The sequence below is a fragment of the Haliotis rubra genome, unplaced genomic scaffold (genome assembly GCF_003918875.1).
Source record: "Haliotis rubra isolate DU_JTF1 unplaced genomic scaffold, ASM391887v1 Scf110, whole genome shotgun sequence".
Taxonomy (NCBI): Eukaryota; Metazoa; Mollusca; class Gastropoda; order Lepetellida; family Haliotidae; genus Haliotis; species Haliotis rubra.
The window spans coordinates 405,285-420,204 of record NW_025765004.1 but is presented as its reverse complement, the minus strand read 5'-3'; the positions used below and the strand labels follow the sequence as shown (position 1 = coordinate 420,204).

At 43.7% G+C, this 14,920-nt stretch overlaps 1 protein-coding gene across 1 annotated transcript in view; it reads right to left on the bottom strand.

Annotated features, from left to right (window-relative positions):
- The window catches only part of LOC124285935 (rho-associated protein kinase 2-like), a 64,295-nt gene that overhangs the window by 11,186 nt on the left and 38,189 nt on the right, over positions 1-14,920 (bottom strand). Inside the window, 16 exon segments of the mRNA XM_046722224.1 lie at positions 399-604; positions 1,172-1,265; positions 3,046-3,232; positions 3,434-3,537; positions 3,796-3,865; positions 3,985-4,046; positions 4,382-4,504; positions 4,973-5,133; positions 5,931-6,081; positions 6,186-6,292; positions 7,033-7,198; positions 7,674-7,754; positions 8,110-8,268; positions 9,041-9,149; positions 9,370-9,486; positions 12,748-12,905. Of these exon segments, the coding sequence (XP_046578180.1) occupies positions 399-604; positions 1,172-1,265; positions 3,046-3,232; positions 3,434-3,537; positions 3,796-3,865; positions 3,985-4,046; positions 4,382-4,504; positions 4,973-5,133; positions 5,931-6,081; positions 6,186-6,292; positions 7,033-7,198; positions 7,674-7,754; positions 8,110-8,268; positions 9,041-9,149; positions 9,370-9,486; positions 12,748-12,905 (2,055 nt within the window).

Below are 14,920 nucleotides of genomic sequence, written 5' to 3'. Positions count from 1 at the left end.
GTGTACTACGGTCACTCCACCAGTACCTACCACGGTCAACACGTGGGTGTACTACGGTCACTCCACCAGTACCTACCACGGTCAACACGTGGGTGAACTACGGTCACTCCACCAGTACCTACCATGGTCAACACGTGGGTGTACTACGGTCACTCCACCAGTACCTACCACGGTCAACACGTGGGTGTACTACGGTCACTCCACCAGTACCTACCACGGTCAACACGTGGGTGTACTACGGTCACTCCACCAGTACCTACCACGGTCAACACGTGGGTGTACTACGGTCACTCCACCAGTACCTACCACGGTCAACACGTGGGTGAACTACGGTCACTCCACCAGTACCTACCACGGTCAACACGTGGGTGTACTACGGTCACTCCACCAGTACCTACCATGGTGAGCTCCTGCTGTAGTTTCCTCAGCTCCTTCTCCTTCTTCTTGAGGTCTGCAGCGCTGGCCTTGCTGGACTTGTGAGGCTGGTACTCCTTGCGGTTCATGATCTCCGCCAACTTGTTCACAGCCTGGATTTTCTTCATCCTTTCTTCATCCAGCTGTTTCTTCATCTTCTCCCATTCTGACTGCTTGGAATTTTGTGCCTCTGTTAAGAAATGTTTCAAAGATGAGACACAGATGAAGTATCTATTAACAAACACCCCATGATTGATTAGCATTTGACTGAAAATGTGTTTGAATTCTTCGGCAAAACTATACACATGAAAATAGCAAAACAATATCCATTATCATTAACTAATCTCAAGTCTGTAAACATTTGAGTCAGTGTCAGACAATCCAGTGATTGATATGATTAGCGGCATCAATCCACACCATTGGGATACAATGATATGCCAACCAACCATGTCACACAGTCTGACCACCTGATCCATCTATTTGCCTCTTACAAGATACACAGGTTCTTGGGGACCCATATTTTTAGCCAGAAACTCCACAGGTGAACAAGGTCCACAGGTGAACAAGGTCCACAGGTGAACAAGGTCAACAGGTGAACAAGGTCCACAGGTGAACAAGGTCCACAGGTGAACAAGGTCCACAGGTGAACAAGGTCAACAGGTGAACAAGGTCCACAGGTCACAAGTCCTGCTATAAATACTCTGACATCAGAAGGTAATTGTGAACCAACAACAGAATGGGGTAAAGCTCCACAAACCATCAGACAGTTTCTTGATCCTCATGTTCAGATCATCATTTTCCTGCTTCAGCTTCTCGATGTTGTTGACATAGTCCCTCTTAGACTCCTCGATCTGAAACAGCAGATATATATGACACAAGACCAGCAAACGCAGCATACAATCAACTCCACAGTATATGGAAGGTTATAATAGCTGGCAGTTTCAGTATTGTGACAAAATTTTAGAGCACAATAAGGTGTACCAAATTGTCCCAGCACTACACAGTGTGTGCATCTGGTTGCCCTAACACTAGAGGGTGTGTGCATCTGGTTGCCCTAACACAAGAGGGTGTGTGCATCTGGTTGCCCTAGCAATACAGTGTTTGTACCTGTTTGCCCTAGCACTAGAGAGTGTGTGCACCTGGTTGCCCTAGCTCTACACAGTGTGTGTACCTGGTTGCCAGAGAACTAGAGAGGGTGTGCACCTGGTTGCCCTAGCACTACAGTGTTTGTACCTGGTTGCCCTAGCACTAGAGAGTGTGCACCTGGTTGCCCTAGCACTAGAGTGTGCACCTGGTTGCCCTAGCACTTGTGAGTGTGTGCACCTGGTTGCCCTAGCTCTACACAGTGTGTGTACCTGGTTGCTAGAGAACTAGAGAGGGGGTGCACCTGGTTGCCCTAGCTCTACAGTGTGTGCACCTGGTTGCCCTAGCTCTACAGTGTGTGCACCTGGTTGCCCTAGCTCTACAGTGTGTGCACCTGGTTGCCCTAGCACTACAGAGAGTATGCACCTGGTTGCCCTAGCACTACAGTGTGTGCACCTGGTTGCCCTAGCTCTACAGTGTGTGCACCTGGTTGCCCTAGCACTACAGAGAGTATGCACCTGGTTGCCCTAGCACTACAGTGTATGCACCTGGTTGCCCTAGCACTACAGTGTGTGCACCTGGTTGCCCTAGCTCTACAGTGTGTGCACCTGGTTGCCCTAGCACTACAGAGAGTATGCACCTGGTTGCCCTAGCACTACAGTGTGTGCACCTGGTTGCCCGAGCACTACAGAGAGTATGCACCTGGTTGCCCGAGCACTACAGTGTGTGCACCTGGTTGCCCGAGCACTACAGAGAGTATGCACCTGGTTGCCCTAGCACTACAGTGTTTGTACCTGGTTGCCCTAGCACTAGAGAGTGTGCACCTGGTTGCCCTAGCACTAGAGTGTGTGCACCTGGTTGCCCTAGCACTTGTGAGTGTGTGCACCTGGTTGCCCTAGCTCTACAGTGTGCATCTGCTTGCCAGAGAACTAGAGAGGGTGTGCACCTGGTTGCCCTAGCTCTACAGTGTGTGCATCTGCTTGCCAGAGAACTAGAGAGGGTGTGCACCTGGTTGCCAGAGAACTAGAGAGGGGGTGCACCTGGTTGCCCTAACTCTACATTGTGTGTGCATCTGGTTGCCAGAGAACTAGAGAGGGTGTGCACCTGGTTGCCCTAGCTCTACAGTATGTGCACCTGGTTGCCCTAGCACTAAAGAGTATGCACCTGGTTGCCCTAGAGTGTGTGCACCTGGTTGCCCTAACACTAGAGTGTGTGCACCTAATTGCCCTAGCACTACAGTGAGTGTGCACCTGGTTGCCCTAGCACTAGAGGGTGTGCAGCTGGTTGCCCTAGAGTGTGTGCACCTGGTTGCCCTAGCACTAGAGAGTATGCACCTGGTTGCCCTAGAGTGTGTGCACCTGGTTGCCCTAGCACTAGAGTGTGTGCATCTGGTTGCCCTAGCACTAGAGTATGTGCAGCTGGTTGCCCTAGCACTACACAGTGTGTGTGCACCTGGTTGCCCTAGCACTAGAGAGGGTGCGCAGCTGGTTGCCCTAGCACTAGAGAGTGTGTGAACCTGCTGGTCCAAGCACTACATAGTGTGTGTACCTGGTTGAGATTGAACTCCTTCTTGTTGAGCTCGGACTTGTGTCTGGACATGAGTTCCTTGATCTCCAGCTCCAACATGGTCTTCTCCTTCTCCACGTCCGACAGCTGCTCCTCTGCGATGGTCCGTGCTAGCTGCTCGGAGTCTGCCTTTGTCATGGCCAGTTGTAACTGTGCTAGGCAGTGGTCCCTGTGCAGCACACATTCAGGATATGAGGAGGATAACTCATCCGCAACAGATACCCTACAGTTACTTTCATTTAATCACATTTCTTTAAATTTATGTCTGGACTAAACAGAATATTCTCATTATCATGTTCCAGCGGCATTCATACAACATTCAGCCATGTGTGAGTGCAGCAGCTGGTAGCTGCGACTTTGTCTGACTTACTTCTCTACAGTGAGTGTCTGGATGTCGTTGTTGAGATCCTGTATCTGTTGTTTCTTCTCACTCAGGTCTTCCTTCAGCTCCTTCACCTGCGTCTTGTACAGAGACTGAAACACAGGCATCACTCTCCTGCTTCAACCCATCACAAGTGTACAAACGTTACATAATATTACTTGAACAACTTTCTAAATGGGAGATAATTATCCAAGAAGATTTGTATAAACAACTTATATTTGATAAGGACAAATTCATTACCTCAAAATAGCATCAAGTACATACTTAATGACATTTCTACTTTAGAAATTCTGAACATTTAAAGAATTTGTAGAGAAACTTCAAACGAAATCTATATTTACAATACTTACAGAGAAGTAGCTTTCAGCTTCCAGCTGTTCACTGATTTCCTTCAACTGCAGGTCATTAACAGAGGCATCACTGGAAGTAAAGATTAAACAGGGTAAAGCCTTGTGTCTCCACTCATCTACTGCTTGCCCTCGTACACCCATGTTACATACTACTTGATACGTTCAGTACATCTGCCCTAACACACTTACTCCGACTTCTTCCTCATATCTTCTTCCATGTTCCTCTTGTCTTCCCGGTAGTCAGCAATTTCCTGGAAACATCAAGAAATGATTAAAGACCATTAAAAACAAAACCTGGCTTCAGAATGTCAGTCGATGTTACCAGATGTAAAATCTTGTTCTTCAACATTTTGGCATGGTAAATCCAAAAGATACAGAAGTAAGGAAACTGCATTGGACTGAAGTCTTGAACAGTGTTCTGTCTACAGCATGTCCACTACTGTCAAGACAATATCTGCTGTCAAGAAGATGTGTGCTGCACTATGTCTACTGTCTGCTCCTGTCCAGAGCATGTGTGATCAAGTCTACTACTGCCTGATGCTGTCCAGTAACTGAGTCCACTATCCAAACATGACACCATGTTTACCTTAAGCAGCTGTTTTTCTTTGGCCTTGGCTTTGGTGAGCTCTTGGTTCTGTGTCTTGAAATCTCCCTGCATGAGGTTCCTCCTCTGTACCTCCTGTTCCACCTGTAAGCCTAAGTTCCGACACTGGAAAGACAATGAAGGAGTGTCCATCAACAGGCCACAGGACAATGAAGGAGTGTCCATCAACAGGCCACAGGACAATGAAGGAGTGTCCATCAACAGGCCACAGGACAATGAAGGAGTGTCCATCAACAGGCCACAGGACAATGAAGGAGTGTCCATCAACACAGGACAATAACAGAATGTGTCACTGTGTAATTTACCACTGATTTTGTGCATAAATATTGAACATGATAGCTGTGAAATCTACATTTCCTAAACAGTAGTCTTCATCCTCCCATAGATAAAATACAATCCTGATCTCATGAATAAAGTCAGAAATATCTTAATAGAAATGCCAACAACATACACCATTTCCCTACTGCGATCAGGCAGATGCCAGTAGCCTGTTCTTACTAAACGGAAACCCAAAAGCACTCCACCACAAGGTATACTCATGTTGTCACACGACTACAAACATGGGATGCCCACCTTCTCTGTTTCTGCACGGAGTTCAGCCTGTAATGATGTAATCCTCTGCTGTAGCTGTGTCAGATCAACCGTCAGCTCACTGTTCCTCTTCTCACTCTCCAGACAGCGCTGCTCCATGTTCTGACGCACCACCCGCTCATGGTCCAGCTTGCTCTGCATATCTGCAACACACAGCCCTCAGTTATCTTCCCACTCAGCACAGCTTAACAGTTTACAGTCTACTCTGGCATCCTCTTTCAAATGCAATAACATTTGCATGGATATTTAAACAACAGATTAGTGTCTCTTGTGACTTGAAACAAACATATGTGTAAGGTTTAGTAATTCTCATCCTCGATAATCTCCAGGGTATACTTTCCGATAAATCTCCACTATACCCTGGATGCATCTACTGCTCGGCCCTATGATTTTATTACCTCCCTTGGCTGGCTTTTTATCCAATCAGGTGTTTACACTGGGAAGTTGAGCGTACCAATCACAACTCACTTTTGCTTCTTTTAACTAACCGATTAAACTCTGGAACATAATTGTTACAGAGGTACTCTGAAAGAGTTCTTGCATATCTTTTCTAAGGTTTCAGACCTGTCAATTTGTCTGTATGTTTTCCCCAAAAATCTGAGTTGCACTGCGAAAAAACTTTCACAGCTGCGACTGCTATCTTTGTTGACATAAACGGCGGCTTAGCTGATTGGCTACTGTGCAAATGCGGAGCCAGCAAAGGGAGGTAATAAAATTATCAGGCCGCGCCACAGATGCATCTTGGTTACTAGTGGAGATTTATCGGAACGTATACCCTGGAGATTATCGAGGATGAGTAATTCTGTAAAGTTTGCTTATATGCCATTAGGTGTCTTTCTATTAACTTTCTTGTCTATATAATTCCATCATGTAAGAAGTAAATGTAACAAGAGCTTTGTTGATTCAGAGACCGGTTCTGCTGTGGCAGTGCGAGACCCACCTTTCATAGCCTCCATGTTGGCTTCTTCTGTAGACATAAGGATATTCTTTTTGTCAGCATTGTAGCGAGCCACGGTCTCCTTGTGAGACTGGATCTCTGCTTCCAGCTTGCGGTAGAAGTTGTCTCTCTCAAGTTCCACATTGGCCACTCTCTGGCAAAAGATTCACCGGTTTCATGACATCTTTACTTTACTCAGTACAAAGCAAGGTTTGAATGATGCTGTTGAAAACCAGTGATATTAGTGTTGGAACCTACCTTTTCTAATTGCACAACAATGCTCTGTTTTTTCTGCAGCTCCTGACCATTCGCACGCTCCTTTTCCATCAGCCTGTCCTTCTCATTCTGCAGCCCGCGGATCCGATCTACAACAACAAAGGAAATTGCTATTTCCCAATACACCTTAACCATCATAGGAATGACAAGTTTTCATGAAAATGGTATAAGCATCTATACCGAAAGGTCGCTATTGTACAATAAAGAAGTTGATCATCCATAAAGACTCTCTCTCTCTCTAGTTGAGTTTTACGCCGCACTCAGCAATATTCCAGCTATATGGCGACAGTCAGTAAATAATCAAGTCTGGACCAGACAATCCAGTGATCAACAGCATGAGCATCGATCTGTGCAATTGGGAACCGATGATATGTGTCACCCAAGTCAGCGAGCCTGACCACCCGATGCCGTTATTCGCCTCTTACGACAAGCATGGGTTACTGAAGATCAATATTCTGACCCTGACCTTCACGGGTCTCCATAAAGACTTCGTCATTCCTATTTCTCACAACTACTAGAATGCCTCTCAAACACTTTTAACTATCATGACATACTCGTGTTTCAACCAATGTGTAGTCCTCCAAAGCATGCCAACAATGTATCACTGGATTTACTGAATGTATGATTCTTCATTACAGCAGCCCCCTTTAATGTTCTTTTGTACACCTACTTCCTTTGTCATCACTTCTCAATCGAGCTTTTCTTTTACCTTCTTGCTTCGTACCACAAATTAAGCCTGGCCTCTAATCCCCAACTGTAAGACAGAAGTCCAAGCTGCTCACAAGCCCTGTACATACAATCAACCCTGCCTTTTATTTCCTGTGCTTACCATTAAGTTCCATGGTGTGCTCTGACTCGTGGTTGCGGTTGTTGCGTTCCTGGTCTAATGCTGCCTGGAGAGCCACCAGTTCTCGCTCCATGTGCTGCCTGGCGTTGACCACCTCCATGTACTTGTTGTTGAGGTCTGCATAGCTCTGCTCTGTCCCGGTGTAACGCTGGCGGACAACATCACACCAACATCTTACTACTTCATGCAACTACGAAAGTCTCTGGGACCATCAACAATCAGCATAATTCAGGACTTGTGGATTGAATGAGTTAATGCATCTAATTTTTCCAGCTTTGACAAACCATAAATGTTCACATTTTGACCAGGCCAAGTTATGACAGTGGCATAAGGACATGCAAGCAGACACGTCACTTGGTTTGGCTGCCTAATCCATTCTAAACAAAGTTACTTGGGGCCATATCTAACTCTGGATCACAATAAGGGCTGGTAACTGCAAGACTGAATAGTTGCATCATCATGGTACTTTGGTTTCTTGCAGATGAGCTAAAACGAAAGCTGTTGGAAATCAAAGCATTCTTGGGACCAATTACTTCATCCTCACACACAGACTCTAAATCTAACCCTTGACACATCACTTCCAACACTTAAAAGTAGTGCCACTTTGTACTGATTCAACCTACCTGCTGTAACTCGGTGTACATTCTCTTGAATTTGTTGGTGTTTTCTGTTTCTGCTCGAAACTTATCAGTTAGGTCTCCAACCTGCAACATAGTAACTACACTCATACAACTCCATATGTCACAGGCTCACTTTGGAAGTTAAAACAAAATTACAACAAACAGAGAGAATAAAAACTGCATAAATTTTCAATAAAAGATTTTAATTCGGGGCCAAGAATGTTGTTTGCCATGTACTACCCTGACAGTAGCATCTGATGACCATTTCTTCTTGAGCTACCAAACATCAAGCCTGGCCACCTGGTGTACGTCACAAACATCATAAATTACCAATTTGTGAACTTCTGAACAATGTATGTCAAAATGTTTTATCTTGAATGCTTATGACCACCAACCACCACCCCAGCCCCAATATGGGATGTTGCAAGGTTGTACTGACTGTTCTCTCCAGACTGGCAACCTTCTCGTTGTTCTGCATGCTGCTGGACGCCATCTGGGCGCGGTAAGTCTGCTCATGTTCCAGTTTCTTGGATTGTTCTCTCAACAGATTCTCAGCTTTTGACTTGGCCTCGGTCTCCAAATCAAGTTTCCTTTGAAGCTGAAGACAGACAATCTCTTGTTACACGTACATGATCTCTTGTCACATGCCAACAGCTCAATCTCGGAAACATGCGCATCAACACATCTTTTGTAACATTAACACACTTTCTTGCACGGACACAAACTCTCTTCTGAAACAATCAACAATACTCCAGTTACATCCCGACAGAAAGACGCCATATAAGAGACAGTCAAGCACTGCAGTAGCTAATAATAATAGAACACACCTTGCTATCAGGGTAGCACAACACTATCAGCCATGCCACACATGGTCGCCATCGGATCCCCACTTGGGGAAACAAGCACAATGTGTGTTGACTATTCCTGTGGGTAAAAACCATTGTAACATGCACACAACACAACCTCTTGCTCTGGCTTACATTGCCTTCTCATTGCGTATGGAGTAGTATAGCACAGTGTCAAGCCTACCTCCTTCAGTATAGCACAGTGTCAAGCCTACCTCCTTCAGTATAGCAGCAGTGTCAAGCCTACCTCCTTCAGTATAGCACAGTGTCAAGCCTACCTCCTTCAGTATAGCACAGTGTCAAGCCTACCCCCTTCAGTATAGCACAGTGTCAAGCCTGCCTCCTTCAGTATAGCACAGTGTCAAGCCTACCCCTTCAGTATAGCACAGTGTCAAGCCTACCTCCTTCAGTATAGCACAGTGTCAAGCCTACCTCCTTCAGTATAGCACAGTGTCAAGCCTACCCCCTTCAGTATAGCACAGTGTCAAGCCTGCCTCCTTCAGTATAGCACAGTGTCAAGCCTACCTCCTTCATGTCGTGTTTGATCATCGCCATGGTCCTCTCCATCTGAGTCAGCTCCTTCTTGGCCATCGACTCCTCCTGGGACGCTCGGTTCAGATCCTCCACAGCATTCCTGCAAAGCGGCACACTCATCAAAGACGCAGCTACAGAAGGTACATGTACACGAACCATAAGGTGACAAAACATCGTCTGCAAGAATTCTGACTTAAAGAAAGTCTCAGTTTGGAATGAAAAACTTACTGACTCAACAATGTTGGGTGGAAAGGTTGATAATGATTATTGACACAAATAGTCTCCAAATATTTCTTTTACCATGGACTTTTCCAGTTTACCTATATTTTTTCTCAATGTCATCCTTGGATGCCACGAGCTGTTTAACTTGGTTCTCCAGGTGCCGAGAACCATCGTCTCCACCACCACTGCTGGTCCCGGGAACACTAACCGCCAGACTGAGGATGACATACATAATATTTCATAAATATATTGATGCGTCTGCTCCACTCAATCAAGGTAAACACCACTTCAGTTCACAGGAAGTCTTCAATAATTCCATAATGTTTATTCAGACACATAATGATTTCAACAAAACCAATTTATTATTTCTGACCAACTGAATGTCAATGAGTAATGTATCTCAAACTTGGGATGTGAGGTACGCCTGTAATACCAACTACCAATCTCGCACCACCAATCACCATGGCAACAACACTGTCATGCAGGCATCAGATCATCTGTCTCTTTGATCCCTCCACAGAATGATACCATGCACAACTACTAAGCTATCCTTGAATCACAAGAACAGATATATACAGAGACAAATGCATGCACAGATGGAAATAAACATCTAACTTCCTTGCAATAGCTACAGATCCAGAAAACGTTTACACCCAATATATTACAGCACAAATTAGCAGCTTGATTGAAGAATAACACATTTGATTTTAATATAATAAATCAATAAGCTTAACCATAACTGTTTCCCTAAGAAAGACATATAGTCGCTGAAGCTCTCTGAGTTACCATTGTTCCCACTGATGATGAAGTGTTATGATGAAGACAATGACTGCATTGTGCATGACTGCATGTGAGCTGTTAATGAAGGCCATGAAACTATACAAGTCAGCTACCTTATGGACCACACTAAAATTTCAGATAAACATCACTAGACACACTGTTTAAAACTCCCAAAATTCCAAGCCAGGCAGCAGGATTGGTAACTTAAAAAATTACCAATCTGCATACAAACTTGCCTGTCCGATTTTGGTAAGACTTCCGTCTGTACCCCCCTTAAATTCCATTCTAGTCAAATCATATCACCTGAATATATATTCCTCATCTGATAAGGATGAGGTTTAACAGGTTTCTTTAATTGTATCTGAACATACTGAATGACATGTCCGAATTCTATAAATGTCACTGAATGAAATATTTCCTCATCGTTATAATTTATAGGGGGGATACGGGCGGAAGTCTTACCCAGTGAACTACATAGCACTAACAGGCAATGCACCGAGTTTAGGTAAACTGAAAGTACATGTGTTGTGATTGGTAATTGCAACATGAACTGTCCAAAAGTAAGTAGTTTAACATAATTATCATAATACCTTTAACACCTCAAACTGATGACAAGAAAACCTGTCTGATATTATGAAATATTTACTCTTTGGGGTAATAATATCTACCACACCACCGAACAGGCTACTTTAGAAACTTGACCGTCCGAGATGAAAATAGACTGTTCCGGACGGTCGGGCAGACGGGAATTTTAAACACTGCTAGACACGATGATTTACTATTTCAATTGTATCTTTTGTTTTGCTGGCCATTGTTTCACATGAAGAGATTAGGATTTCTGTGTGTATTTTCTCGTAAACTAACCCTGCAATAATAATAAGCTGTACACTTTTTCTCCAAATATAAGCTATAACATACCTTGTCAACCACTACTTGTATACTACACTGAAAATACTCGTACTTCACGAAACAAACCATCAAAATTCAATAGGGTATATGCTATGCACACCTCCCTCTCCACAGATATGTTTTAATGAAGACAAAGTATGCAGTATATTCAAGAAAATGTTAAATAATGAGAAAGAAATACTGCCTCCTGTATCATGTGCTCAAGTTTCACGTAATACAGGAGTTAAACCTATATAGACAATATGCAGCCTGTATAGATAGATTGATATATGTTACAGAACTGACATTCAAATTCAAGTCCTGAGAATTATGTCGACTTGCAGAAAATAACAATATACATCACAGAACTGACATTCAAATTCAATTCCTTAGAACTATGAGGATTTGCAGAAAGTGATTACAGATTACAGTTTGTTGGAATTTCAAAGGAGCCAGCATCAACAAAGTTAACCTTCCCCATTTATAAATGCATGCAAACCAAACTAACATGAAAAAGATGTAAAATGTTTTATGTTTGAGTTGGAGCTTGTGCCAATTTGAATGCCATGTGAGAAGGGAGGACAGAATACTGGTGGTGTGGGGTTATGAACGGTATACACCAGGCACTGTACAACTGATAACTCACATCAACACAATCCTGGGGCAAGGAAAGAAATAATTCAAGATGAATAATCAAGAAAGTTGAAATGCGACATTTCAATTTAAAAAATAATATTGCAAACAAAGTCAGATGTTTTATTGGTAGCAACTGTCATCTTCCACTTCTCAGTAACATGCTAGTCCCAAAACATTCATAGTAAATTTCACCTTTCCGTTTTTTAATCGTAGAATACCTGTTCTTTTAATGTATGGCTAGATTTGCTAAATTGCTAAGGGGTGGTGTAAATCCAGCTAGGGTCCATGGAGGAAGAAAATGTACTGTAAGTCCCCATGGTCCCTAGTATGGTGATCTACCTTCAGTCGTTGGCGATCAATAGCCTGTTTTTTATATTGTATCGTCTTGTATAGTTCAAATGTTTTAGATTTTGTTACTAGTTTTATATCTATATCTGTGATAATCTAGTTATTTTACTGTCCTTCGTTGGCAGAATTTTATAATTTCACTTAAATTGTTGATATATTTAGAACTTGCTTTAGTCACGATATGGCTGAAATATTGCCGATGTGACTTAAAATCCTAACTCACTCACTCACTCAGTAACATGCTACAGTGACCCCAGTGCTATGATGATGGTAAGTCTGTGTTAAAGTATGGGAGTTAGGATCACCTTAGCATTTAGATCTTGACAACAATGGTATGATTTTATCTGATCATAATGATTTCCAATTCCGGAATGCTTTCAAGACTTAAATTGTTACACCTATACCAATTCCAGTACTGAATACTTACTTGTGGAGATGATCCTGAGCACAACAATCTGAAACATGACAACAGATGACATAAAATGTCATGACAAGCAGACACAGACCTCTTATAGGGAATAAATACCATAACCGACTTCAAGTTGAAATGCTTTTGAAAAAAAGTGAATGGGTTGGGTTTAACACCAGCGTGAACACTGTTTCCGTTATATCATAGCATGTCAGCTACAGTGTCATCATTTTAGCAAAAACCTAAGAGCACTGGTTTGGAGATGATAAAAGTAGAAACACTGGGTCAAACACACAATAATTGGTTCGTGGCATACCCAAGGGACACAACTCTGTATTGCTGCATCTTAGACAACCTGGCCACTGATAACACCTGAAAATAGTCAACAAGCCTGAACACCTGTGTGACGACTTACTGGTACTCCTTATTATATGTAAATCCTATAAAGGGTAGATGGTTGCCAGCAAATGCTTTCAGTGGCTGGAAGTTTTCTTGTGGTGTGTCCTCTTTCTCGATGTCGTCAAAGTTGCTGGTGTCTATATCACTTGAAAGTTCTGGGACAACGGCGAGCACCTGGCAAACAGACAGAGACAGTCACATATAAACAGTTTTGCCACAAGGTAGATCAAGCCACACATGACAGTTGAACATCAGGTTACACGCGTCAGAGGTATGTCAGGTCATGTGTGACAGTTGAACATCAGGTTACACATGTCAGAGGTATGTCAGGTCACGTGTGACAGTTGAACATCAGGTTACACATGTCAGAGGTATGTCAGGTCACGTGTGACAGTTGAACATCAGGTTACACATGTCAGAGGTATGTCAGGTCACGTGTGACAGTTGAACATCAGGTTACACATGTCAGAGGTATGTCAGGTCACGTTGAACATCAGGTTACATATGACAGTTGAACATCAGGTTACACATGTCAGAGGTATGTCAGGTCACGTGTGACAGTTGAACATCAGGTTACACATGTCAGAGGTATGTCAGGTCATGTGTGACAGTTGAACATCAGGTTACACACATCAGAGGTATGTCAGGTCACGTGTGACAGTTGAACATCAGGTTACACATGTCAGAGGTATGTCAGGTCATGTGTGACAGTTGAACATCAGGTTACACATGTCAGAGGTATGTCAGGTCACGTGTGACAGTTGAACATCAGGTTACACATGTCAAAGGTATGTCAGGTCACATGTGACAGTTGAACATCAGGTTACACATGTCAGAGATGAAATGAGGTGAAATTGGGTCTAATGTATGTCAGGTCAGGTGAACATCAGGTTACACACATCAGAGGTATGTCAGGTCCGCGTGAGAATATTTCCCTCATATGATGATGTGCATGTGTGTGTATGTGCGCCTGCTTGTACTAGCTCAGACTGAAGCTGGTTTTATAGTGCTAGCCCACTGAGATACCATGCCGCAGTGAAGCATGAATACCGCACTCAGAAACAGTATACTGACTCCGAGCTGACCAGTCCAGGGGTGGAAATAACTTTAGAATTGCTAGTGTACTCCGGTACAGTGGCACATGTAAAATCACTTGCCCTGGTTATTTTCCCCTATACCGACCGATTTTCTTGGTGATTTTCTAAACAAACATTGGAATGTCAACTGGACACCGGTACAGCGTGATATACAAATGTCCTTGCCCGACAGAAAATACACTGGACTCGGACGTCGGGCAATGGGTTATTTCCACCCCTGCAGTCCTTGATGTACCCATTAATGCCGAGCGCCAGGCAGGGACCAACAAGTACCATATTTTAATCGTCTTATGGTATGATGCGGTCAGGGATCGAACCCGTGACAGTTGAACATCAGGTTATACACGGCAGAGGTATGTTAGGTCACATATGACAGTTGAACATCAGGTTACACATGTCAGAGGTATGTTAGGTCACATGTGACAGTTGAACATCAGGGTACAGGTCACATGTGACAGTTGACATGCGTCAGAGGTATGTCAGGTCACATGTGACAGTTGAACATCAGGTTACATGCGTCAGAGGTATGTCAGGTCACATGTGACAGTTGAACATCAGATTACACACGTCAGAGGTATGTTAGGTCACATGTGACAGTTGAACATCAGGGTACATGTGTCAGAGGTATGTTAGGTCACATGTGACAGTTGAACATCAGGGTACATGCATCAGAGGTATGTCAGGTCACATGTGACAGTTGAACATCAGGGTACATGCATCAGAGGTATGTCAGGTCACATGTGACAGTTGAACACCAGGGTACATGCGTCAGAGGTATGTCAGGTCACATGTGACAGTTGAACACCAGGGTACATGCGTCAGAGGTATGTCAGGTCACATGTGACAGTTGAACACCAGGGTACATCACATGTGACAGTTGAACACCAGGTTACATGCGTCAGAGGTATGTCAGGTCACATATGACAGTTGAACACAAGGGTACATGCGTCAGAGGTATGTCAGGTCACATGTGACAGTTGAACACCAGGGCCCACTTGCACAAAGCGATCTATGTTGGAGAATGGGAGTTACAATCATCGTAGCGCTAAGATCGCTTTGTACAAGTGAGCCCTGGTTACACACGTCAGAGGT